Genomic DNA, 26,251 nt, shown 5'->3' on the forward strand with positions numbered 1-26,251 from the left:
GCCGGATGCTCCGGACCGTGGATCGTCGCCGGAGGAACTGGACCGTGGATCGTTGCCGAGGACTCCGGACTGGGAACCGTCGCTGGAGGCTCTGGACTGCATATCGTTGCTGGAGGCTCCGGACCGCCGACCGTCGCTGGAGGCTCCGAACCGCCAACCGGAAGAATGCTTGGGGTCATTGTCCACTTGGAAGAGCCATTTGCGACCAAGCTTTAACTTCCTGACTGATGTCTTGATATGTTGCTTCAATTTTCCTGCCTCCTGATACCATCTATTTTGTGAAGTGCACACGTCCCTCCTGCAGCAAAGCAGCATGATGCTGCTACCCCCGTGCTTCACTGTTGGGATGATGTTCTTCAGCTTGCAAGCCTCCCCCTTTTTCCTCCAAACATAATGATGGTCATTATGGCCAAACAGTTCTATTTTTGTTTCATCAGACCAGAGGACATTTCACCAAAAAGTACGATCTTTGTCCCCATGGGCGGTTGCAAACCGTAGTCTGGCTTTTTTATGGAGGTTTTGGAACAGTGACTTCTTCCTTGCTGAGCGGCCTTTCAGGTTGTGTCGATATAGGACTCGTTTTACTGTGGATATAAATACTTTTGCACCTGTTTCCTCCAGCATCTTCACAAGGTCCTTCGCTGTTGTTCTGGGATTGATTTGCACTTTTCGCACCAAAGTATGTTCATCTCGAGGAGACAGAACGCGTCTCCTTCTTGAGCAGTATGATGGCTGCGTGGTCCCATGGTGTTTATACTTGCGTACTATTGTTTGTACAGATGAACGCGGAACCTTCAGGTGTTTGGAAATTGCTCCCAAGGTTGAACCAGACTTGTGGAAGTCTACAATTCATTTTCTGAGGTCTTGGCTGATTTCTTTAGATTTTTCCATGATGTCAAGCAAGGTAGGCCTTGAAATACATCCACAGGTACACCTCCAATTGACTCAAATTATGTCAATTAACCTATCAGAAGCTTCTAAAGCCATGACATAATTTTCTGGAATTTTCCAAGTTGTTTAAAGGCACAGTCAACTTAGTGTATGTAAACTTCTGACCCACTGGAATTGTGATACAGTGAATTGTTGGAAAAATGACTTGTGTCATGCACAAAGTAGATGTCCTAACCGACTTGCCAAAACTATAGTTTGTTAACAAGAAATTGGTGGAGTGGTTGAAAAACGAGTTTTAATGACTCCAACCTAGTGTATGTAAACTTCTTACTTCAACTGTAACTACATAGCAATCTACATTTTTAAGAGAGAGATTTTCAATTGGCATCTCCCCCTGTTTTCAGTCACAGGTGGGGACTGGATTAGGTATGAGCAGTGCATGTGGTTTGCTCATGAGTTGTGCTCCAGCAGTGCAGGAGGTGGGCTCATTAGTTGTGCCTCAATTTGACTGGGGATAGCTTTGTTTGTGACCTACAGGTACAAATTAGAATCGTGCAATAGCAGAGCATAAGAGAGTTACCACATCAATGTTACACTAAGTTAATTAGTTAAGTCATTGTTATTTAATGTTATATTCCAATGTTATTTTAATGTTATTATTTATATTCCATTCCAATATTATATTCCAAATAATATTTTTTTAATGAATTAGACACAACTATTGAAAACCTTTTGCTCCTGAATATAATTTTAAAGACTGCTGGGATTTAAAATCTTGCATTATTCAAATAATATTTAGTGTAATTTACATAATGGATTGTATGGAAAGGAACCACAAAGAAAGAACAAATAAAATTCATGTGCAGATAAGTCAAAAAGAGGGACTTTACATCACATCTCCTCACAAAGAATTTAGAATAAAACTGATTAAATGGATTTGAACACACTTGTGTGAAGCCCTATGCCATAGTTACCCTGGTACTTTAAAAAAAATCCCCTTTTCTAAAAACTACATTTCATGAAATAACAAAAAGTGTAAACTGTAGCCATTTAGTTCCCATTATAGCTATTCGCCTAAGTATGACCTTCATCCACATAGCAATTCTTCCCCAAACGTTGCTTTTTTGTGTCAGCAATTAGACATTGTTCTTAGGGGGGGGGGCTAGTTACCCCTTTGTACCCTATCTATGTCTGCAAGTGGAGGTTATCATTTCTTACAGCCAAACCCATATTGTTTATATAGATAGTAAAAAGAGCAGAGCCCAAAATCGACCTTTGGGGTGGACACCTTTAGACAGTAATATCAAGGAAACCTGACTTAATTAACACCATAGGAAGAAACACATTGTGTCAAGTCTGTCAGTTAGTTTCAAACCAATTGCAGGCTGCCTGACCCAGGCCACTTTCAGAAAGTCTACAATTAATAATGAATGGTCAACAGAGTGAAAGCCTTCAAAAGGTCTGTGAAAAGGGCAGCACAATGCTGCCTTTGTCCATACCATTTACAATGCCATTTAACACCAAAGAAGCAGCAGAAATAGTGCTACAGTATGATCTGGCCTGAAGCCAGACTGATGGACACTTATACCTTTTTGAAGCTAGAAAATATCTAAGCTAATAAGCCTAGGCTACGTACAAAATCCCAGCAACTCATTTGCGTCAATTAATATTAATAATTAATATATAAACCAATGAAATTCCTGGTTAAAGATCCAATAACGAACCAGGTAACAAAGCATCTAACAGAAAAGTTAAATACTTTTTCACATAAATTAAAACTCTAACTTTTTTATTTTGATACAAAATATTTTATTTCACAGTATCAAAGGTCAACAGTGAACCCTACAGAGATTCAAAAGGCATCAAGTAAACAAGATAGAGAGCGAGAGAAAAAAACGGTTTTGTTCGTAGTGAATTAAAACCCTCATTCGCTTGCGTGCCTCATGACGCACCCCAGTGTGCGTTGCATATCCAATGAGACTCTGGGTGGTTGTCCCACTGCAAATAAAGGGAGATAACGGGCTCTTAGTAGCGGCGGAAAACTTTTTATACTGACATGTTAGAGCAATGACTTTTGCGTAACGGTAAAAACTGGGACTAAGCTCCCAGCATGATATAGGGTTCTTACGGGAAGAGGAATAAGGAACGATTGCCACGGCCTGGTGGGGGTAAAGAAAGCAGTGAATCCGTTGAAGTTCAGAAAGAGAGAAAGAGCGAGCAAGATTTCCGAAAGTTGAGAGTAATCCAGAAACACAGCGGCGGTGGAAGAGCTAGTGTACCCATTTGAAAGATGAGCTTGATGTCTGCCATAGACACCAGTGCCTCCGTGTACCAGCCTGCGCAGCTACTGAATTGGGTCTATCTCTCTTTGCAAGACACCCACCAAACTAGCGCGTTTGACGCCTTTAGACCCGAACCCAACTCGTCCCACCCGGAGTTGAACTACTGCAAGACTCCCGCCGCGGACTTGAGCTCGTCCCTCAACTCCAATTATCTCAACAACTTTTTTCAGCTCCAGCGGAATGAGGTTAGAGACTGAACCGTCTGATTGTTAAATGTTTAGTCTATTGCCACGTTAAGTAAATAGTTAATAGCCTACGATCTGTTTTTATTTGCATACATCCCATCGTATGTTGAACGCTGTTTTGCTAAATGTTTGAGGGTTTGCAACATTGACTATTCTGGTAGCCTACATAAAACCGCCATGGATATTACGAATATAGACAGAAATACGTGCTCATCAAGTTGTCAGACATATTACGGCAATATCTGATTCGATCATATTCAAACAGAAATAACGTCCATTTAGTAACAGACCTGAGTGCAACATGGATAATTCAGCATGCACAATTTTAGCAGAACTGGTTTTCTATTGCGCACAATTAATACTAGACTATGGCAACAAAACCAAAAAAGTAGACTATTTATTAAATGAATGCAATAACCAGGGATGGAATGACAAGAAGCACCGGTTCTAGTTCTTGAAGTGTAAAACACGGACTATAACCGTTTTAAACGCCTCAAAGCAAGCAGAATCAGTCCAGCAAAGTTATATGTGCCTTTCAATTGGCTGTTAAGATGTTGAGTTAACACTTTGAGAGAAGTGTCTGACTCGGTTTAGGCGGTTTTAAAGGCGATTGTTTTGACTCAATGTTCAGTGCAGGCAAGGCCAGACTCGAGCGTGCCACACGTAGGAGCGTGACGCATCTGGGTCTGTGGTCTGCATGCTGATGAGAGAGAGAGAGAGAGAGAGAGAGAGAGAGAGAGAGAGAGAGAGAGAGAGAGAGAGAGAGAGAGAGAGAGAGAGAGAGAGAGAGAGAGAGAGAGAGAGAGAGAGAGAGAGAGAGAGAGAGAGAGAGAGAGAGAGAGAGAGAGAGAGAGAGAGAGAGAGAGAGAGAGAGAGAGAGAGAGAGAGAGAGAGAGAGAGAGATCTGTACATACAGTTGTATAGGTTAACCCACTTCTACCCTACAGGTTTGACTAGTTGTTTTACATTACAAGGATCTATTTCCTCGACTTATGCAAATAGATCAGGTTGTGCAAACAAACACAATACTTGTTTAAACACTTTCTATATTTATGGCATCATGGATATTTACAGGAAAACATGCCTTCAATGCAACTGATGGTCCAGACCATATGTGACTGCAAATGGCACCCTACTCCCTACATAGTGCAGAGAGAGAGCGAGAGAGAGAGAGAGAGAAAGTCGACAAAGACCATCAACAAAGTCGACAAAGACCATCAACAAAGTCGACAAAGACCATCAACAGAGTTAAAGAATTCTGTAGTAAACTGTAGAATACTATACTACACATTGTAGTATCCCTCGATAATGTGTAGTACTTAGAATAGCATTTTGTAGTATACTGTAGAATACTATAATAAATACTATTGTATTATGCACAAAAAAACACTACATTATTTTATATATAGTAAATACTACAGCATTTCATTTGCAAATACCTTGCCCATTCCCCTTCCCCATATCCCAATTTGTGCCACCAGTAAGTGACAAACCTACATGCCAAGTATAGACCATATATTGTGTTCCCTACAGGTTATAGAAAATAGCAGAAGCTCTGAAGTCTCCGTTCAGAACCGAATCCTAGTTACCTACAGGTTATGGAAAATGTGCTCTTTTAATATTTCACCAGTAAGGTTTCTTAAGGAGAAAGCCCCCCACTTATATTTCAAAGATAATAAACAAAAGCACTGTACTAAATATTACAGTAATGTCCCCAAAAAGTAAATACTACAGTATACTACAGGTCTGCAAAAACACTACAGTAAATACTACAGTATACCATACTACAATCTGAAAAAACACTACAATACTACAGTCTGCAAAAACACTGCAGTAAATATTACAGTACACTACTGTCCTCAAAAACACTACAGTAAATATTACAGTGCACTATTGTCCTCAAAAACACTACAGTAAATATTACAGTGCACTACTGTCCTCAAAAACACTACAGTGAATATTACAGTGCACTACTGTCCTCAAAAACACTACAGTAAATATTACAGTACACTACTGTCCTCAAAAACACTACAGTAAATATTACAGTGCACTATTGTCCTAAAAAAAACTACAGTAAATATTACAGTGCACTATTGTCCTCAAAAACACTACAGTAAATATTACAGTGCACTACTGTCCTCAAAAACACTACAGTAAATATTACAGTACACTAATGTCCTCAAAAACACTACAGTAAATATTACAGTGCACTATTGTCCTCAAAAACACTACAGTAAATATTACAGTGCACTAGCGTCCTCAAAAACACTACAGTAAATACTACAGTATACTGTACTACAGTCTGAAAAAACACTACAGTAAATACTACAGTCTGCAAAAACACTACAGTAAATATTACAGTACACTACAGTAAATATTACAGTGCACTACTGTCATCAAAAACACTACAGTACATTTTACAGTACACTACTGTCCTCAAAAACACTACAGTAATTGCTACAGTATTTATAGTATAGTCAACTGTAAATACTACAGTATACTGCTGTAAATACTACAGTGAATACTACATTAATACTTCTATTCCTACCATTGTATACTTTTTATAGAGGCTTTTCAGCCATTTAACATAAACCAGGCCTCTGAAATATGGGTGTGGTTTTCATACATTAAAACCCATTGTGTAATGTCATACAATCCTACGATCCCCCTTGAGTAATGTCTTGCACACACACACACACACACACACACACACACACACACACACACACACACACACACACACACACACACACACACACACACACACACACACACACACACACATACACCTATGCATGCAAGTGTGTGCACACACACAGATGCAATCACAATGCACACACGCATGCATGCGCGTGCACACACACACAGTCTGGAAACAGTTGAAGCAGAGGGGGATTTTTTTCTCCACCTCAATGCAACGCCAAGTACAACAACCCATTCCAGAGGCTTGATATGTTGGGATGAGTAATGTGCATTTGTTTTTGTTGTTGTTGTTGTCACTGACTTAAATGTAGTTGTTTTTTATCAGGTTTCCATCCAACCTTTTTAAAAGCACATGTCAAACAGCAAATTTGTCGGTAAACTTTCCAAGTGTCGACAAAACCAAATATGCTAGACAAGGTGGGATCTTTTTGTGTCTATAAAATGTAATATGCGAGAAATGTCGGTGGAAACACCTTTATGGACAAATATTGATATAATAACCATCATATTGAAGTAAACTTGAATCACGAGATGATATGGTGTGTGGTCCTCCCAAAACGACTCGGGAAAGCATACAGTTTATTAGGTTACAGATTAAATAAGTTATGATGAACTTCACAGGGTGGTGAAAGTGCACAGGGAAATGATGATCAATGTTCTGATCCAGAGCAAATAGGGTAAAGCCTTGCTCAAGGGCACATCGGCAGATTTCTTTCACCTAATTCACCTAGGGATTTGAACCAGCAACTTTTCGGTTACTGGCCCAATGCTCTTAACCGCTTGGCTACGTGCCACGCTATAAATCAGAAATGTTTCTGACAAAACCATCAGTAGATTTGAAAATCCGATGAAAACCAATTTAACTATATTTTTTATTCGGTACATGAGAATTTAAACGCAAAATGTATTTTTATGTGCACTACGTCAGCACGCAAAGCTTTTTTATCCGCAAAAGGACAATTTGATGGAAGCATCTCTGGTTGGAAAATGAGCATATTATTTTCATGCATATTTTAGAATATTCGCATGAAAATCTGTCGCAAATTGGATAGAAACCTAGCTAGTGTCTCATCAAATAAAATAAGTAATAAATTAAAGGCCCAGTGCTGTCAAAATTCAGTTTTTTCTGTGTTTATATCATATTGTACAACAGCTGATGAAACTAACACTGTAAACATACAGTTGAAGTTGGAAGTTTACATAAACCTTAGCCAAATACATTTAAACTCAGTTTTTCACAATTCCTGACATTTAATCAGAGTAAAAATTCCCTGTCTTAGGTCAGATAGGATCACCACTTTATTTTAAGAATGTGAAATGTCAGAATAATAGTAGAGAGAATGATTTATTTCAGCTGTTATTTCTTTCATCGCATTCCCAGTGGGTCAGAAGTTTACATACACTCAACTAGTATTTGGTAGCATTGCCTTTAAATTGTTTAACTTGGGTCAAATGTTTTGGGTAGCCTTCCACAAGCTCCCCACAATAAGTTGGGTGAATTTTGGCCCATTCCTCCTGACAAAGCTTGTGTAACTTTGTTGGGTTTGTAGGCCTCCTACCTTTCACACGCTTTTTCAGTTCTGCCCACACATTTTCTATAGGCTTGAGGTCAGGGCTTTGTGATGGCCACTCCAATACCTTGACTTTGTTGTCCTTAAGCCATTTTGCCACAACTTTGAAAGAATGCTTGGGGTCATTGTCCATTTGGAAGACCCATTTGTGACCAAGCTTTAACTTCCTGACTGATGTCTTGAGATGTTGTTTCAACATATCCACATCATTTTCCTGCCTCATGATGCCATCTATTTTGTGAAGTGCACCAGCCCCTCCTGCAGCAAAGCACCCCACAACATGATGCTGCCACCCCCGTGCTTCACGATTGGGATGGTGTTCTTCGGCTTGCAAGCCTCCCCCTTTTTCCTCCAAACATAACGATGGTCATTATGGCTAAACAGTTCTATTTTTGTTTCATCAGACCAGAGGACATTTCTCCAAAAATAACGATCTTTGTCCCCATGTGCAGTTGCAAACCGTAGTCTGGCTTTTGGAACGCGGTTTTGGAGCAGTCGCCTCTTCCTTGCTGAGCGGGCTTTCAGGTTATGTCGATATAGGACTCGTTTTACTGTGGATATAGATACTTTTGTACCTGTTTCCTCCAGCATCTTCACAAGGTCCTTTGCTGTTTTTCTGGGATTGATTTGCACTTTTCGCACCAAAGTACGTTCATCTCTAGGAAACAGAACGCGTCTCCTTCCTGAGCAGTATGACTGCTGCGTGGTCCCGTGGTGTTTATACTTGCGTACTATTGTTTGTAAAGATGAACGTGGTACCTTCAGGCATTTGGAAATTGCTCCCAAGGATGAATCAGACTTGTGGAGGTCTCCCCAAAAATTTCTGAGGTCTTGGCTGATTTCTTTTGATTTTCCCATGATGTCAAGCAAAGAGGCACTGAGTTTGAAGGTAGGCTTTGACCCACTGGAATTGTGATACAGTAGATTATAAGTGAAATAATCTGTCTGTAAACAATTGTTGGCAAAATTATTTGTGTCATGCACAAAGTAGATGTCCTAACCGACTTGAAAAAACTATAGTTTGTTAACAAGACATTTGTGGAGTGGCTGAAAAACAAGTTTTAATGACTCCAACCATAAGTGTATGTAAACTTCCGACTTCAACTGTATGATATAAAAAAAATCTATGTTATTTCCTGATAGTTGCTGGTTCAAAATACAATTCACACAGGATCTTCTAATCAGCAGGTTGGCATGGACAGGATTTTCGTCTTTCCATGGTGACATCACCATGCGGTAAATTGGTTAATAGACCACTCCTAAAGAGTCATTGCTAAATTCTTGCTTGAGAAATAGTATTTTGCTAGGGGGGGGGCAACTTGGCCACTCGCTGCCTCATAGTATATGAGGCAGGAGAGGGGAAGAGAGGGCCTCTATGGTCACTTTATATAATGGCTAATGTACTGTATGGTTGACCTGTCTTCACTGATTTGATAGTAAGGCATATCAAGGCACAGAAATCTATATATAGAGTGTACACTATCTATACTATTCTGTGTCTATAGGGCCAGGAGTTTTTTCCCACCACTTGACCATGGCCCTTTTTCCTGATCGGGTCACTTTGTCAGTAAACACTCCTGGCCCTAGATAATGTGGCATAATATGTTTGTCAGATAGAACTGGCAACTTCCACAAGGAAGAACAATAGCAGAATATCAACAGGCAGTAGATAAAATCAATGGCAGATGGAAAGCCATGGAAAACATAAAGAAAGAAAGCTAATATTTTATTTATCCAGGGTAGAATCTAGTAAATGAACACGCACACACAAACGGATGCACGCACGCACACACACACACAGGAGCTGATAAGAGTTGATTTGAGCTGCCTCCCGGGCTGGTTAGGTAAAGACTAGGACCGACCTCTGCTACACTGTTGCCAAGTGTAAGATTTCTGTGCTATGCAACATAAGACATCAACAATAACAACATAGGTTCTCCCAAGGAGAGATATCATTCACAAAGACTCCAGTAACTTTCCATAACTCTGACAGTGTTGCCATATAGCTTGGATTCCTTCCATGTCTCAGTTTTAACAATGGACTATTAGGGCTATACATTGAAGAGGAGAGGTCATCATAACTAGGACCTGGAGTTTTTCTTAGGAAAAGCTATAAATAGGCCTAGAAATTAGGGTTAGGTCTCATGGTCATGAAAAACTATGGGCCCTATTACAAGGGTCATGTCACATACAGGAAAAACTCCTGTCCCTCACCGTAAACAGAGGTTGAACCTACTTACCTAATTCATTGTCACTTCTATGCCAATATTTCAATGGAGGACAAAGTGAATAAAAAGGTTTTTAAAAATGTATTCTCTCCTTCAGTTTGCTAATGGAAATTGATATTCAGAGTGCGTTAAGCAGACACTGGAGCACCAATCTCACGCAACAATTGACTGGCACAACTTCTCAGAGTGAGCCACAAACCATCCTCATGGCGTGATACTTCAAACAGATCTGGGAACATAATAGCCTGGTCTCCGATCTGTTTATGCTGTCTTGCCAACTCCTATCTAGCCATTGTCACGCAATACAACATAAACAGATCTGGGACCAGGCTATGAACACCATGTCTCTCTCTCTCTCTCTCTCTCTCTCTCTCTCTCTCTCTCTCTCTCTCTCTCTCTCTCTCTCTCTCTCTCTCTCTCTCTCTCTCTCTCTCTCTCTCTCTCTCTCTCTCCTCTCTCTCTCTCTCTCTCTCTCTCTCTCTCTCTCTCTCTCTCTCTCTCTCTCTCTCTCTCTCTCTCTCTCTCTCTCTCTCTCTCTCTCTCTCTCTCTCTCTCTCTCTCTCTCTCTCTCTCTCTCTCTCTCTCTCTCTCTCCTTGTTTACTGTAAGTCATCCTTCTCTAAAGTCCTGTCTTCCTTTGTGACATCCCCAGTACTTTTCCAGTTCATAAGCAACAGCTGGACTGAGCGCCAGATGTGCTGAATTTAATGAGAGAAAAGACGGAGGGCATAGGACAGTCAACGGAAATTGGTGATTAAACTCAACAGCATCGCAAATGAAAAAATATCCATATTGTTTCATTAGTGGTATCATGTATCCATAGGTTGTCAAACTACTCTGTAAGCATGATAGAGGGGAGTTGCAGGTGTTCTTCAGAAACATACTCATAAAGCTCGGTGCTCTGCCACAAAAGTAATGATGGAATAAGAAATCCTTAAAATCCTGACATTAGGAAGAACAGGCGGCACTTCAAACTTTGCATTAAGTTACTACAATAAAGGCATCATCACCTCATTTTCATATCTTCCTTTATTCTACATTTCTTGTCATGTTTTTTTCCCTGCATAATATGCCAACCATGTTTTCCTGTCTCTCCTTGTTCCAGGCATTGAATAACAGGGTATATAAAAATGTCTCACCATACGACTCGCTCAACAACATTGTTGATGGACTCAACTCCTTGACGGACCACTTCTCCGACCTCTCCCTCTCCTCAGAGCCCCGCAAGCCCAGCAAAAGACCCCCGCCCAACTACCTATGCCACCTCTGCTTCAACAAGGGCCACTACATCAAAGACTGCCCCCAGGTAGGACACAGACAGTCCTTATTCATTCACATGCATGTTTGTTTGTTCATTCATTCATCCATCAATCCATTTTTTGGAGTCCTACCTCTAATTCTATTGTTTCAGTATCTTTTGATTTCAAAATGCTACTGGCTGCCATCGAGAGTCAACATGGCGTCCTTTGAGTCATGTGACCATATTTCCAGCCAATCATGTCCCTATTTAAGTTGACCAATGGCTGTGCGGCGGTGGCATCTGTGTGATGCTCTGACCTAATTGTCAGACAGACATTCCTATGTCCTCTGTGATCATGAGTGTGTGTTAGTTGCGCAGACGGACAGACTACTGAACTTCACTATGAGGGAGGAAGAGTAGGGTGAAGTTTGCCCCTAGTTGCTGATCTTGGGTCAGTTTAGCATTTCCCCCACTAATGGTTAATGTTAGGATTGGGGGAGGGGAGGGTGATCCTAGATCTGTACCTAGGGGAAACCAATCAGAGTAAGGAACCAGCAGGGAAGGTAGGTTATATAACGTATGTTGTATGTATACAAAATACATTTTATCATCAGCAGAATTCATTGAATCATTAGCCAGGAGATTTCATTTGTTAAATTTCTTCTGTCATAAAGCTAATCGACCTGGCCCGGGTATCTTGGAAGGATATTGACCTCATCCCGTCAGTCGAGGATGCCTGGTCATTCTTTAAAAGTAATTTCCTCACCATCTTAGATAAGCATGCCCCGTTCAAAAAATGCAGAACTAAGAACAGATATAGCCCTTGGTTCACTCCAGACCTGACTGCCCTTGACCAGCACAGAAACATCCTGTGGCGGACTGCAATAGCATCGAATAGTTCCCGTGATATGCAACTGTTCAGGGAAGTCAGGAACCAATACATGGAGTCAGTCAGGAAAGCAAAGGCTAGCTATTTCAAGCAGAAATTTGCATCCTGTAGCTCTAACTCCAAAACGTTTTGGGACACTGTAAAGTCCATGGAGAACAAGACCACCTCCTCCCAGCTGCCCACTGCACTGAGGCTAGGTAACACGGTCACCACCGATAAATCCATGATAATCGGAAATTTCAATAAGCATTTCTCAACGGCTGGCCATGCCCTCCTCCTGGCTATTCCTTCACCCAAATCCAGATAGCAGATGTTCTGAAAGAGCTGCAAAACCTGGACCTGCACAAATCAGCTGGGCTAGACAATCTGGACCCTCTCTTTCTAAAACTATCCGCCGCCATTGTTGCAACCCCTATTACCAGCCTGTTTAACCTCTCTTTCGTATCGTCCGAGATCCCTAAAGATTGGAAAGCTGCCGCGGTCATCCCCCTCTTCAAAGGGGGTGACACCCGAGACCCAAACTGTTACAGACCTATATCCATCCTGCCCTGCCTTTCTAAAGTCTTCGAAAGCTAAGTTAATAAACAGATCACTGACCATTTCGAATCCCACCGTACCTTCTCCGCTGTGCAATACGGTTTCCGAGCCTTTCACGGGTGCACCTCAGCCACGCTCAAGGTACTGAACGATATCATAACCGCCATCGATAAAAGACAGTACTGTGCAGCCGTCTTCATCGACCTGGCCAAGGCTTTCGACTCTGTCAATCACCTTATTCTTATTGGCAGACTCAATAGCCTTGATTTTTCTAATGACTGCCTCGCCTGGTTCACCAACTACTTTGCAGACAGAGATCAGTGTGTCAAATCGGAGGGCATGTTGTCCGGACCTCTGGCAGTCTCTATGGGGGTACCACAGGGTTCAATTCTTGGGCCGACTCTTTTCTCTGTATATATCAATGATGTCGCTCTTGCTGCGGGCGATTCCCTGATCCACCTCTACGCAAACGACACCATTCTGTATACTTCTGGCCCTTCCTTGGACACTGTGCTAACTAACCTCCAAACGATCTTCAATGCCATACAACACTCTTTCCGTGGCCTCCAACTGCTCTTAAACGCTAGTAAAACCAAAGGCATGCTTTTCAACCGTTCGCTGGCCGCACCCGCCCGCCCGACTAGCATCACCACCCTGGACGGTTCTGACCTAGAATATGTGGACAACTATAAATACCTAGGTGTCTGGTTAGACTGCAAACTCTCCTTCCAGACTCATATTAAACATCTCCAATCCAAAATAAAATCTAGAATTGGCGTTCTATTTCGCCTCAAAGCCTCCTTCACTCACGCCGCCAAACTTACCCTAGTAAAACTGACTATCCTACCGATACTCGACTTCGGCGAGGTCATCTACAAAATAGCTTCCAATACTGTACTCAGCAAACTGGATGCAGTCTATCACAGTGCCATCCGTTTTGTTACCAAATCATCTTATACCACCCACCACTGCGACCTGTATGCTCTAGTCGGCTGACCCTCGCTACATATTCGTCGCCAGACCCACTGGCTCCAGGTCATCTATAAGTCTATGCTAGGTAAAGCTCCGCCTTATCTCAGTTCACTGGTCACGATAACAACACCCACCCGTAGCACACGTTCCAGCAGGTATATCTCACTGATCATCTCCAAAGCCAACACCTCATTTGGCCGCCTTTCCTTCCAGTTCTCTGCTACCAGTGACTGGAACGAATTGCAAAAATCGCTGAAGTTGGAGACTTTTATTTCTCTCACCAACTTTAAACATCAGCTATCTGAGCAGCTAACCGATCGCTGCAGCTGTACATAGTCCATCTGTAAATAGCCCACCCAATCTACCTACCTCATCCCCATATTGTTCTTATTTACTTTTCTGCTCTTTTGCACACCAGTATCTCTACTTGCACATCATCATCTGCTCATTTATCCATCCAGTGTTAATCTGCTAAATTGTAATTATTTGCTCCTATGGCCTATTTATTGCCTACCTCCTCATGCCTTTTGCACACACGTATATAGACTTTCTTTTTTTTCTACTGTGTCATTGACTTGTTTATTGTGTTATTGGCTTGTTTATTGTTTATTCCATGTTTAACTCTGTGTTGTTGTCTGTGTCACACTGCTTTGCTTTATCTTGGCCAGGTCGCAGTTGTAAATGTCAACTAGCCTACCTGGTTAAATAAAGGTGAAATAAATCAAAAATAAGGTATTTGTAACTGCTTAAACGTCAGACATAAGATGTCTATTGGTCACATCGGTGTGTTGTGTAACTATAGGGGCGATCAGGTTGGTAGTATGCACAACTTTCAAAGAAAAACATTCCTTTGTATCTGTTTGAGTGTGTAATCTTGTTGAAACAGCTTTGAATGCATAATCAAAGTGGCTAGTGTTTCAACGGCAAGGTTTGGACCAAAAAAATTGTTTGATGGGAAGAATATCCCATAGTTCATACTTTTCCCCTCTCGGTTTTCAAATATTTTAGTATTTTATGACGCAGGTCTCTCTGTAAAGAAGACAAGTCTAACCATGGCAAATTAGCAGCGAGTTCCAGCTGTGAGGTCCCATGGGTAACAGAGTGTGACCAATGGGGTCCAAGCTGAGCTCTCCTCTGTTTAACAGAATCAGTACCGGAGTGAATTCATCACAGAAAACGTTTACCGTTTAAGAACCAAACGGAAGCAAACAGAGCAAAACAAGTGTTTCTATTGGACAAATTCAGATAGGTCCCTCCCTGTTTCATTCTGTTTGCTTTTTTTGCAACAGAATAATTTTTTTTTAAATACAAATATTTCACCTTTATTTAACCAGGTAGGCCAGTTGAGAACAAGTTCTCATTTACAACTGCGACCTGGCCAAGATAAAGCAAAGCAGTGCGACAAAAGCAACAACACAGAGTTACACATGGGATAAACAAACGTACAGTCAATAACACAATAAAAAAATCTATGTACAGTGTGTGCAAATGTAGTAAGGTTAGGGAGGTAAGGCAATAAATAGGCCATAGTGGCGAAATAATTACAATTTAGATAAAAATAGCAGATTCGTACCACCGACTATTTACATGGGACAAGACGGGACAAGACAAACATGCTCCTACACCTGCATTGCTTGCGGTTTGGGGTTTTAGGCTGGGTTTCTGTACAGCACTTTGAGATATCAGCTGATGTAAGAAGGGCTATATAAATACATTTGATTTGATTTGATTTGAAACACATGTCTGACTGCTACGCCATCTTGGATTTGTGTCAGCATAATGAAAACACCCAGGACTCTATGTTACTAATGTTACTGATATACCCCTAGAAATAGAATGTGTGGAACAGGCTTGGAACATCTGACATTGGCAATTTGACTAGTAAACTCATTCTAGTTTTGTGGATCTACTGACCTATTGATTGGATGATGTACTGTATGTATGCGAGACATCGATTTATGTTTTTTAGTATCCAAAACTACCACAATATATGATAGCCTACTTCTAGTAATGATACATGTGTAAATGCACCCTAAAATACAGTATAAATAATTGTACATGGATATGACGCAAGCATTACAATATTGACATCATGCCACATTATGCACACTATGATGGCGAAACATGTCACAATAGTACAACTGAAATAGCATTCGGAAATGCTAGTGATACTGAGATAGAGATTATGGACCACAAAATGACTATTGTGGTTTTCACATACGGGCACTTTGAGGAACGTTCGGTCTCCCTTTACGACGTCTTGTAGAGTAAAAGCAAACTGCATGGACTGGGTTTAAAATATGTTATTTTGAAACAGGGACACTCAATGGTAGTTTTTCTCTGAATTGTGGTGTGGAAATGCTGTTGTTAGAGAGGTCCGTAGTGATGACAGATATTCTTTCTCTTTCGCTCACCCTCTCTTGCTCTTATTGTGTGTGTATTGTAGAGCTTTCTAGTTGTTTAGACCTGACCGAATCAACGCTAATCCTTGTATTAGGAATGACTTCATGAATTACGTTGAAGTTTATTGTGTTGATGTTGTAAATCTGTGCTTAATGGTTATCACTGTGTATTTAAAGCATTGAACCGGTCGGTTGGAGGGCAGCAGTTGCAGGGCACTAATTGCAGTATAGTTTAGTGAGTCAATGGAAATGTTAAGCTTTTGTTTTATTACGACCAAACCCCCTCGACATTAGACTGCTATTAAACCAATCTGTCAGCAGGACAGCTAGCCTACAAGGGCAGAACTCAAATGTGTGTGCGTGTGTGTGAATGGGTGTAACTCAAATCACAGCGGTTCTGTCAGGTCTCCCCAACTGTTTGTTAAACTGCCAACGGATACACGGAAAACATCAGATCTCCTGTGTGTGTGTGTGTGTGTGCGTGTGTGTGTGTGCGCGTGTGTGCGCGCGTGTGTGTGTGTGTGTGTGTGTGTGTGTGTGTGTGTGTGTGTGTGTGTGTGTGTGTGTGTGTGTGTGTGTGTGTGTGTGTGTGTGGGGGGGGGGGTTTCAACCACTTCGTCACAAATGGCACCCTATTTGCCGCCATTTGGAACACAGACCATATCTTTGTTACATAGCCCTCTCCTGGGCTTTATCTACTATTATTCACCCCCCTACACGTGGCTACACTGACACCCATCAACGCACACATACATCATATATATTGAAGACACTCCAAACACAATGCGTATGTCCAATACTTGAAAATATTTGAGGTGTGCTTGATTTAGCATGTAGTTTACACATTGGGGACTACTCCATTGGTTCCATTGTACCAAGTGAACTAAATCATAATTTGATCAACTAAATCAAATGATATGTCCATGAATCAAGCATAGCTCAAGTATTTCAATATCGAATCACATTTTATTTGTCACATGCGCCCGAATACAACAGGTGTAGACTTTACCTTGAAATGCTTACGAGCCCTTTCCAACTATGCAGTTAAAAAAAATAATAAACAGAAAAATAGTAACACAAGAGAAATAAAACACACAAGAATGGCGCTATATACAGGGAGCACCGGTCCCAGATCAATGTGGAGCCTCCTCCCTTTAGGCTGTCTCATCGCCGCCAGTGATCAGGCCTACCACCGTCGTGTGGTCAGCAAACTTGATGATGGTGTTCGAGTCGTGCGTGGCCATGCAGTCGTGGGTGAACAGGGAGTACAGGAGGGGACTAAGCACACCCCTGAGGGCCTCATGTTGAGGGTCAGCGTGGTGGAGGTGTTGTTGCCTACCCTTACCACCTGGGGCCGGCCCGTCAGGAAGTCCAGGATCCAATTGCAGAGGGAGGTGTTCAGGTGTTAATTTGAAAGTATTAGACGGACGTATTTATTTGACCCAGGTCTGAATGAGTGTCCCCTTCCTGTGTGATGTTTATCAAGCGGACACACTTAAGGCGCAGGACCTGACTTCACAGGCCTCCCGCTGCTGGGTTTTTGATCATATTATTATGACTCTCTCTATCTCTCTCTCTCTCCTACTCTACATCTTGCAACCTCGCTTCCCCCCCCCCCCCCCCCCCCCTCCCCCTGCCCCGTAATTCTGGGAGATCGATCTATGTAATATCCTCCTAGGTACAGTGTTGTAGTCTCCCCCAGAGTGGCCTTTCTCTTTCTGTTTTTCTCCGCCCTCTGTAGTTATTGAGGGGCTGGAGTGGAGACCAAAGCCTCACTATTCCTGTTCTCTTCCCCCCAGAGAGGGCTGCCCTTGTGGGGTCTTGGTTAGTGTGGATCAACAGGGTCCTGGTTGGTTGGTGTGGCTGAGAGGGAGGGGGCTCCAACAGGAAACAGAGAATGACACAGCTGAGTGGAGCTGCAGAGAGACACAGGAAGGGGCTCTGTGATAGGTCTTCCTGTGGTGTGTGTGTGTGAGGAGGATGGGCTGTTTGTGTCGGGGGGGTGGGCTGTTTGAGGCATGTTTATGTATGTGAGTGCATGCGTTTTTGTGTGTGTATTGCAATGGTATAACTAATCTCTTTGTTCCTTTATCCTTCTCTGGTTTGACGAAAGAGGAAACGCTGGTGGCATTTTCATAGGACTTGTCCTCCGGGGGCAGCCATATCTCTCTCTTCTCTCTGCTCACTCCTCCTCTCCTCCTCTTCTCCTCTCTGCCTGCTGTCACAGGGCAACCGAGGTGTTATGTAAACAGGCTTTTATTTGGAGAATGAGGTCGCTCACCGGGTTATGACCAGAATGCCCCCTTCACTGGGGCCTGGCTGCCCCATCTGGTGCACAGCCAAGATGTCTTCCACTTGTGTTTATGATTTGTTTGGTGGCCTCAATCGCCAGCTCCGCCTCGCATGTTTCCCTAATGAAAATGATGCATTGATTGACGTCCACTCGCCATGTTTCCCCCCTGTACAGGGATTAACACATGGAAAATGTCTTCGCTGGAATTTGATGTGTGTGTCGGGGGGGTTCTATAAAAGCCAAACCGCTGAACCACTATACCTCATCCAGTGCCCACCCCCCAGCTCCCCCCTCTTCTCCCGCTTATCCCCCTCTCCCCTCCCTGGCCAATGCCTTCAAGCTCTGTGCGCTGCTCTACACACTGACATCAGCCCACTCCTACACCTAGCATTCTATTCTCATGACCAGCACTCTAGAATCTAGAGAGGGTGGTGAGTACGGCCCAGTACATCACTGGGGCCGAGCTCCCTGCCATCCAGGACCTCTATACCAGGTGGTGTCAGAGGAAGGCCCTAAAAATGGTCAACCACACACATACTTACACTGACACACCAATACACACATCTATCATGACACAAGGCGAGACCCAGATGCAGACACAGGAGGCAGATGGTTGGAGTCTTCTAGGGTAAGGCAAGAGAATGGTCGTGGACAGGCAAAAGGGTCAAAACCAGTTCAGAGTCCAAAAGGTACTGAAGGGCAGGCAGAATAAAGGTCAGGACAGGCAGGATGATCAGGCAGGCGGGAAAGTAGCCCAGAGTACGGCAGGGGTAAAAACCGGAAAGAGTATCAAAAAGAGAATAGCAAACAGGAACAGGTGAAACAGATCAGGGCGTGACACATACGCCCACACACACATAACACATGTACACATGCATACTGATGCCACACACACTTACACACACACACACACACCCTTTCACACTCACCACATACGCTGCTGCTGCTGTCTATTTTCTATCCTGTTGCCTAGTCACTTTACCCCTACCTATATGTACATAGCTACCTCAATTACCTCGTACCCCTGCACATTGACTCGGTGCTGCTACTCCCTGCATATAACCATGTTAATTTTACTAGTTATCGTCATTCGTTATTTACTGTGTATTTATTCATCGTGTCATTATTTTTAAAAAATGTATTCGATTTTTTTTATCTTATCTTCAACTCTGCATTATTGGAAAAGGACCCACAAGTAACCATTTCGTTGTTAGGCTACACCTGTTGTTGAAGAAGCATGTGACAAAACATTTTATCTGGTTTTATTTAGATTGGCTAGACAGAGAGGGCAAACATTTTGAAATGTGGGCAATGCAGTACCACTGTAGACTGTGAAATGGTTGGCATCACATTTTTTGGTCTAACCTCACATCTGTAATATTTGGGGTCAGTTAAGGTTTGGGGTCAATTCCATTTGAATTCACTCAGTTCAGGGAATGATGATTTAAATAATTTACCATGCAGACTTTTCAACTGATGAATTGAATTGAAATGGTCCTCACATTTTGAAATGGAATTGACCTCAACCCTGGTTGGTATAGCATTGATGCTAATGTTTCAAAAGTTTTGCTGGTCTTTTACTGCTTTCTGAGAGGATGTCTCAAAACATTCTGTGACGTAGGCACTGAACATACAGTGCCTTTGGTAGGGAATAGGGTGCCATTTGGGACGTAGTAAATCTCCCTCTAAAACTATTTCCTAGGGCAGCAAATGCTGCCGGTCGGATCTGCTGTCGGAGAGAAATAAAGTATGAAACCACAACAGTGGAAGCTATACACTGAGTATACCAAACATTAGGAACACCTTCCTAATATTGAGTTGCATCCCGCCTTTTTCCCCTCAGAACAGCTTCAATCCGTAAAGGTCATGGACTCTACAAGGTGTGGAAAGCGTTCCACAGGGATGCTGGCCCATGTTGACTCCAATGCTTCCCACAGTTGTGTCAAGTTAGCTGGATGTCCTTTGGGTAGTGGACCATTCTCGATACACACGGGAAACCCAGCAGTGCTGCAGTTCTTTACGCAAACCGGTGCGCCTGGCACCTACTACCATACTGTCATGACTTCCGCCGAAGTCGGCTCCTCTCCTTGTTCGGGCGGCGGTCGACGTCACCGGTGACCCCATCAAATGCACATAGAATGTGTTATAGATCTGTCATTCTCATTGAAAGCAACTCTAAGAAGTGGTAGATCTGTTCTATGTGCACTATTTCTATGCTTCCCATTTTTAAGTATCGATTTTGCGTCTTTTACTTTCGGGTTTTGCACACGAGCTTTTAAACAGCTGAAAATACAATATTTTTGATTATGGAAAATATGTTTCGCAGGGGTTTAGATGGCACAAAGATACTCTACACGTTTTGTCACAAACTGAAATTAGCAACCAGGAAATGGCGGAGCGATTTCTGCATAGTGCATCTTTAACCTGTCTACTCACCTTCATCTACACTGATTGAAGTAGATGTAATAAGTGACCTCAATAAGGGATCATAGCTTTCATCTGGTCAGTCTATGTCATGGAAAGAGCAGGTGTTCTTAATGTTTTGTACGCTCAGTGTATTTCGACACAGTCCAGTGCCGTGATCACTATTTGAGCAAAAGGCATATTATCCCGGCTGGATAAAGAGAGCTTTGTGTGTGTGTCAGATCAATGAGCTTCATGTGATTTCTTTATCAACACTGACACTGATGCTCGTCTTGGCCTTGTTCCTTTTCTCTTCTTTGATATCTGTCTCACTGATCAACCTTCATCCTATTCAGAGCTAGATAGATTAAGATAGGAAGAGTTTCTTGGTTTAGTTTATTAGGATCCCATTAGCTATTGCTCATGCAGCAGCTAATCTTCCTGGGGTCCACAACAATAGTAGTCTACATGGTATCTGTGTAACTTTTGGTAATAAAGTTGACCCTCTTATGGCCAAGTCACTACCACGCGGGTGAAGACGTCTCCAAACATCATGGTATTTGTTACCGAATGTGGAATGTGACCACATTAAGCAATAATATCTCCTATTCTCAACACCCCTGATGTTGAGCATACATCAGGCACGCCACACCACACACACACACACACACGCACGCACACAAACACACACGCACACCTCAGATTACTTTGTTCTCTCTGTTATGGGGGTGATGATGGCAGCCATTTTTCCACCTGGGTGTGTGTGTGTGCGCGTGCGTTGGTGTGCGTTGGTGTGTGTATACCACTGTGAAGGGATCCTGGGATCATTACATCACACCACAAGGCTGTTTGAACAGTCTTTAATATGGCAGTGTAATTTCTCTTACCTGCCCTGGGACAAGGGTGCAAATGAGCTTTTGGCTAACCCTGGCACATTTACATGGATGCTGCATTATTGTAATATTGATGTTGATTAATGTGCACTGTCCCTATAAATAAATCAAATAAAGAACTTTCTTCTGGGGATAAACATTTAAAGAGTCCAATGCTGTCACTACTGGCAGGGTTGTCCAATGCTGTCACTACTGGCAGGGTTGCTTGTGTATAATGGAAACTCCTTCCTAACGGTTGCGTAAACGTTACTAGAAAAAAACTTGGTGGTTGAAAAAGAAAATGCTTCAATTACAGATTTCTGGCATTCGACAATAGAGCAAATGCAGAGATCTCTCCAAAAACAAGAGTGGAAATGCTCATTTTTCTCTGTCTTACTGTGGTGATTGTGTAAACAGTTGTGTTCGAATAATTCTGTTTGCTGTTGTATTGGTTGGATAGAAGAGTTGGGGAGCTGGCCTACATAATCAAATACACATTATATGTAATTGGATGACTCTGTGTTTCACGGTTGGAAAACAGTTAGTCTGGCCCCTAGTGTGGTTACACTCATTTTCCTAACGTGTGTGTCTGTGTGTGTGTGTCTGTGTGTATGTGTGTGTCTGTGTGTGTCTGTGTGCACACGTGCTCCTTTTGTTATTACCATAACCTCCTACCTACATTAATATACACACAGATTTGATTTTGTGTGTACCTTGAAGTAGTTTGGCTACTCTTCGTTGGCAAGACGACCACTAGTTGGCTAAAGTAGAAAGCTGACTGGCACCCAAGGCTGTTATGATGTAGCCCAGTGAAGCCCACCCCTGATTAGGCAATTTTGTGCAATCGTGACATGCCTGGATTCTAACCTTTATTTAAAGCTTTTTCATCAAACTCTCACTTTTCTTTTCATGTCAGATGGTCCAGCACCATCCTCAGACATTTGCTTTTCATTTTGGTGTAATTCTCTTATGTCACATGATTGCACAAAACGCAGGGCCCTACGATGATGAAGGCAATAGAGGCACACACAAGGGGACGTAGCTATATACTGTAGCTATCCCTGGGGGTGATGTTAACTGCTTGGAGTCTATCTCTCTCTCTCTCTGTCTCTCTCTGTCTCTGTCTCTGTCTCTCTCTTTCTGTGTGTCTCTCTCTCTCTCTCTCTCTCTCTATCTTTCTCTTGTTTTGATATGGACAGACAATTTGATACAGACAGAAGGTAAACATTACATCTGCCTCCCTCAACAGTACTGTAGTGAGAAATGAAGACAGACTTTAGGTCGTATTCTGGTGGTGTGAAGCCAAGTTGAGTTTGTTTGCCGGCCCGGTTGACAAGCCAGTGGATAGATAGGGACTATGCTACACCCTAACTGTACATCCCAAATGGCACCATATTCCCTATACAGTGCACGACTTTTGACCAGACCCCTGTGGGCCAAGGTACTATATAGAGAATAGGGTGCCATTTGGGACAGACCTGAGAGGAGATAGAGTCAGAGAAAGCACACACAGTGAGAGCAACTTCCTCCAAGAGGAAATCATAGTTAAAAGAATGATAAAAGTCGGGTTTCCTGCCTCCCGGTACAGCTGGTTTGGCTCTGTACAGGAATCCCACTCTTCCTCTGTGTGTGTGCGTATGTGTGTGCTAGTCTCCCAGTCTTCCTCTGGGTTTTGCTGAGACAACAGTCCGTCTGTCCACTTCCTGCTGCCTAACAGTCTGCCTCTATCTCAATTTGTCTTTCCACGATTGCTCACATCCTATCTCCCCACCTCCTTCTCAACTGTATTGTGAATTATGTTTGGTTCTCAGAAAATACTGAAATGTAACTTCTCACATACTCTACGCTCTGATTTTGTTTACACACTCACCTCAGCCTCAATCCATTGCATATATCAGGAGTCAACTGTATTAAACTGACTTCGTGAGAGAGAGCAGAAGCTATACCCTTCAATCTGTTCTGTACTGTATTCTCTCCCCAAACACATCCCAAGGATTTTCAAAGGCAATTATGTATTAACCTGAGATTATTATTTTTCCACTCACTTTTATTTGGATAGAAACTTTAATATTCTGTACTGTAGTCGATCCCAATCCCGCTCTCAGTCTTTATACTAGGGCTGTGTCTCAAATGGCACCCTATTCCATATATAGTGCCTTACTTTTTACCAAGGCCCATAGGGAATAGGGTGCCATTTGGGTTGCAGACTAAGTCTACAGTAACAGAACAGTGGGACGGACAGGAATTAAAACACAGGAGAATAAACAGCAGAATAAAGATGGGCCAGTACCTCCTCTTTTAACCTTATGTAATAAGCTTATAAAAGGAACAGGGGGAAGCTAGTTTGTGGACCTTTCCAATTTATTAGTGTGTGCTATTGTCCTAAGACTTTATGCACGATATCTCATTCTCTCTGTCTCTCTGCCTCTCTCTCTCTCTCGCCTTTCACAAATAGGACGCTTAACATAGGAGCAGTACTTTTTAGACTACGACCACAGTGAAGCTGAAGGCTCATGTAACAGATGTGTAAGTCTGTGTTGTGTTGTCAAAGAAGTCATTTTCAGTGGAGTTAAATTCCACAACTAAGCTATGCCATTCTTTTCTGATCAAACACAAGACAAGGCATGTTTTAGACTACATCCGCGCTGTGGAACGTTCATGAGGAATCAGCATACTAACAGCCAAATACACTGTACATATTGTCAAAGAAGATTTCTGGTTGGCTTTTTTAGAAGTCCTCATAATTTATCTCTGATCAAAGACTAGACAATGTCAGTCTTTTTTCTGGACATGGCGATGGCGTGTTAATGTATAGGCTCAGCATACCCGAGAAAATAAATGTACAGGATGAATGTTCACACATACGGAAAATAACATTCCAGGTAATGTGTGGAGAGGGAGGAGTCACAGGTCAGGGTTAGAGGTCAGGGTTCAGGTAATAACAGCAACACAATGTCCATTTAGGGTACTTTATTTTACTTTATTTTATTTGACTTTACTTTGCTCTACTTTACTTTAAACTTGTCTTGTCTTGACATTACTTGACTTGTACCAGTACATACTGTATATCACAACATTACTGTATGACTTGACTGTGTGTGTGTGTGTGTGTGTGTGTGTGTGTGTGTGTGTGTGTGTGTGTGTGTGTGTGTGTGTGTGTGTGTGTGTGTGTGTGTGTGTGTGTGTGTGTGTCTACAATCTTGTCCCTGACATCTTTGGAGAGCTCTTTGGTCTTGGCCATGGTGGACAGTTTGGAATCTGATTGATTGATTGCTTCTGTGGACAGGTGTCTTTTATACAGGTAACAAACTGAGATTAGGAGCACTCCCTTTAAGAGTGTGCTCCTAATCTCAGCTCGTTACCTGTATAAAAGACACCTGGGAGCCAGAAATCTTTCTGATTGAGAGGGGGTCAAATACTTATTTCCCTCATTAAAATGCAAATAAATTTTTGACATGCGTTTTTCTGGATTTTTTTGTTGTTATTCTGTCTCTCACTGTTCCAATAAACCTACCATTAAAATTATAGACTGATCATTTCTTTGTCAGTGGGCAAATGTACAAAATCAGCAGGGGATCAAATACTTTTTTCCCTCGCAATTTATACATTTTTCTGCTTTCGAGCTGTAACCCTGCAACAAGTGAAGTGCAGTGCATGAGAAGTAGTTTGAATTCAAAACAGATTGCCATCAAAATTGAGAAGTGGCCTGAGATGTGACTAGACATCTTAATGACATATGCGCCCGCATGCTGTATTAACTAGCATTTCTCTCTCTCTCTCTCTCTCTCTCTCTCTCTCTCTCTCTCTCTCTCTCTCTCTCTCTCTCTCTCTCTCTCTCTCTCTCTCTCTCTCTCTCTCTCTCTCTCTCTCTCTCTCTCTCTCTCTCTCTCTCTCTCTCTCTCTCTCTCTCTCTCTCTCTCTCTCTCTCTCTCTCTCTCTCTCTCTCTCTCTCTCTCAATTCAATAAACTTGGGGGAAGTGCAGTGCTCTGTCTCTGGCTGGGGCTCGAGTGAAAGTGAGGCAGGGAGAGATCACTGAAGGTCGTATTTAGCTGAGAGTAATCAACACAATGTTTAGCATATTTACAGTTTCTGTAATACACATGGTTCACATTCTTGTCAATTCAGTGGCCTAATTTAGACACTCAAGGTGGGGGTTGATGGTCACTCGACTTGATGCTGAATGTTATGAATAGACAAATACAAATACAAATTGACAGCCAGCCGCTAGACTCCCACTATTGCCTCTAGACTGTCTCTGTCACACAGCTGATGACACCATAGAAATACTATTACTAGAACTGGGGAAAGCCTCTCAGACCATAGCAATTTGACTGAGACACTCATGGATGCACTCAATATGGCCGCCGGTCCACCCATCAGACCCATTAACTTGAATAGGAATAGGTATTCTATTCATTCGATTTCTATGTCTGGCACTGCCTCTACATGGGTGGTTATTTCGTTTTTTCATAGACATAAAGTACAGTGAAAGGGCCTTTATAGCCGTACATCGAGAAACCATATTGGGCAACACCCTCAGATTTAGATGCAAACAGGACATGCAGAGGCATACATGCATATATATACACACACACACACGCACACACACACACACACAAACACACACACACACACACACACACACTGAGGACAATACCATGTAACAGTTTCTCCAGTCGTCCACTCTTAACTCCCTCCCTGTACTTTGAAATAAGATAGGTAT

At 42.3% G+C, this 26,251-nt stretch overlaps 1 protein-coding gene across 1 annotated transcript in view; it reads left to right on the forward strand.

Annotated features, from left to right (window-relative positions):
- The first annotated feature begins 2,883 nt into the window (after positions 1-2,883).
- The window catches only part of LOC139571026 (zinc finger CCHC domain-containing protein 24-like), a 54,060-nt gene continuing 30,692 nt past the window's right edge, over positions 2,884-26,251 (forward strand). The window contains exons 1-2 of the mRNA XM_071393497.1: positions 2,884-3,418; positions 11,025-11,225. Of these exons, the coding sequence (XP_071249598.1) occupies positions 3,182-3,418; positions 11,025-11,225 (438 nt within the window). The 5' untranslated portion in view covers positions 2,884-3,181. The remainder of the gene's footprint in view (positions 3,419-11,024; positions 11,226-26,251) is intronic.

This window comes from Salvelinus alpinus, chromosome 3 (assembly GCF_045679555.1).
Source record: "Salvelinus alpinus chromosome 3, SLU_Salpinus.1, whole genome shotgun sequence".
In the NCBI taxonomy this organism is placed as follows: domain Eukaryota; kingdom Metazoa; phylum Chordata; class Actinopteri; order Salmoniformes; family Salmonidae; genus Salvelinus; species Salvelinus alpinus.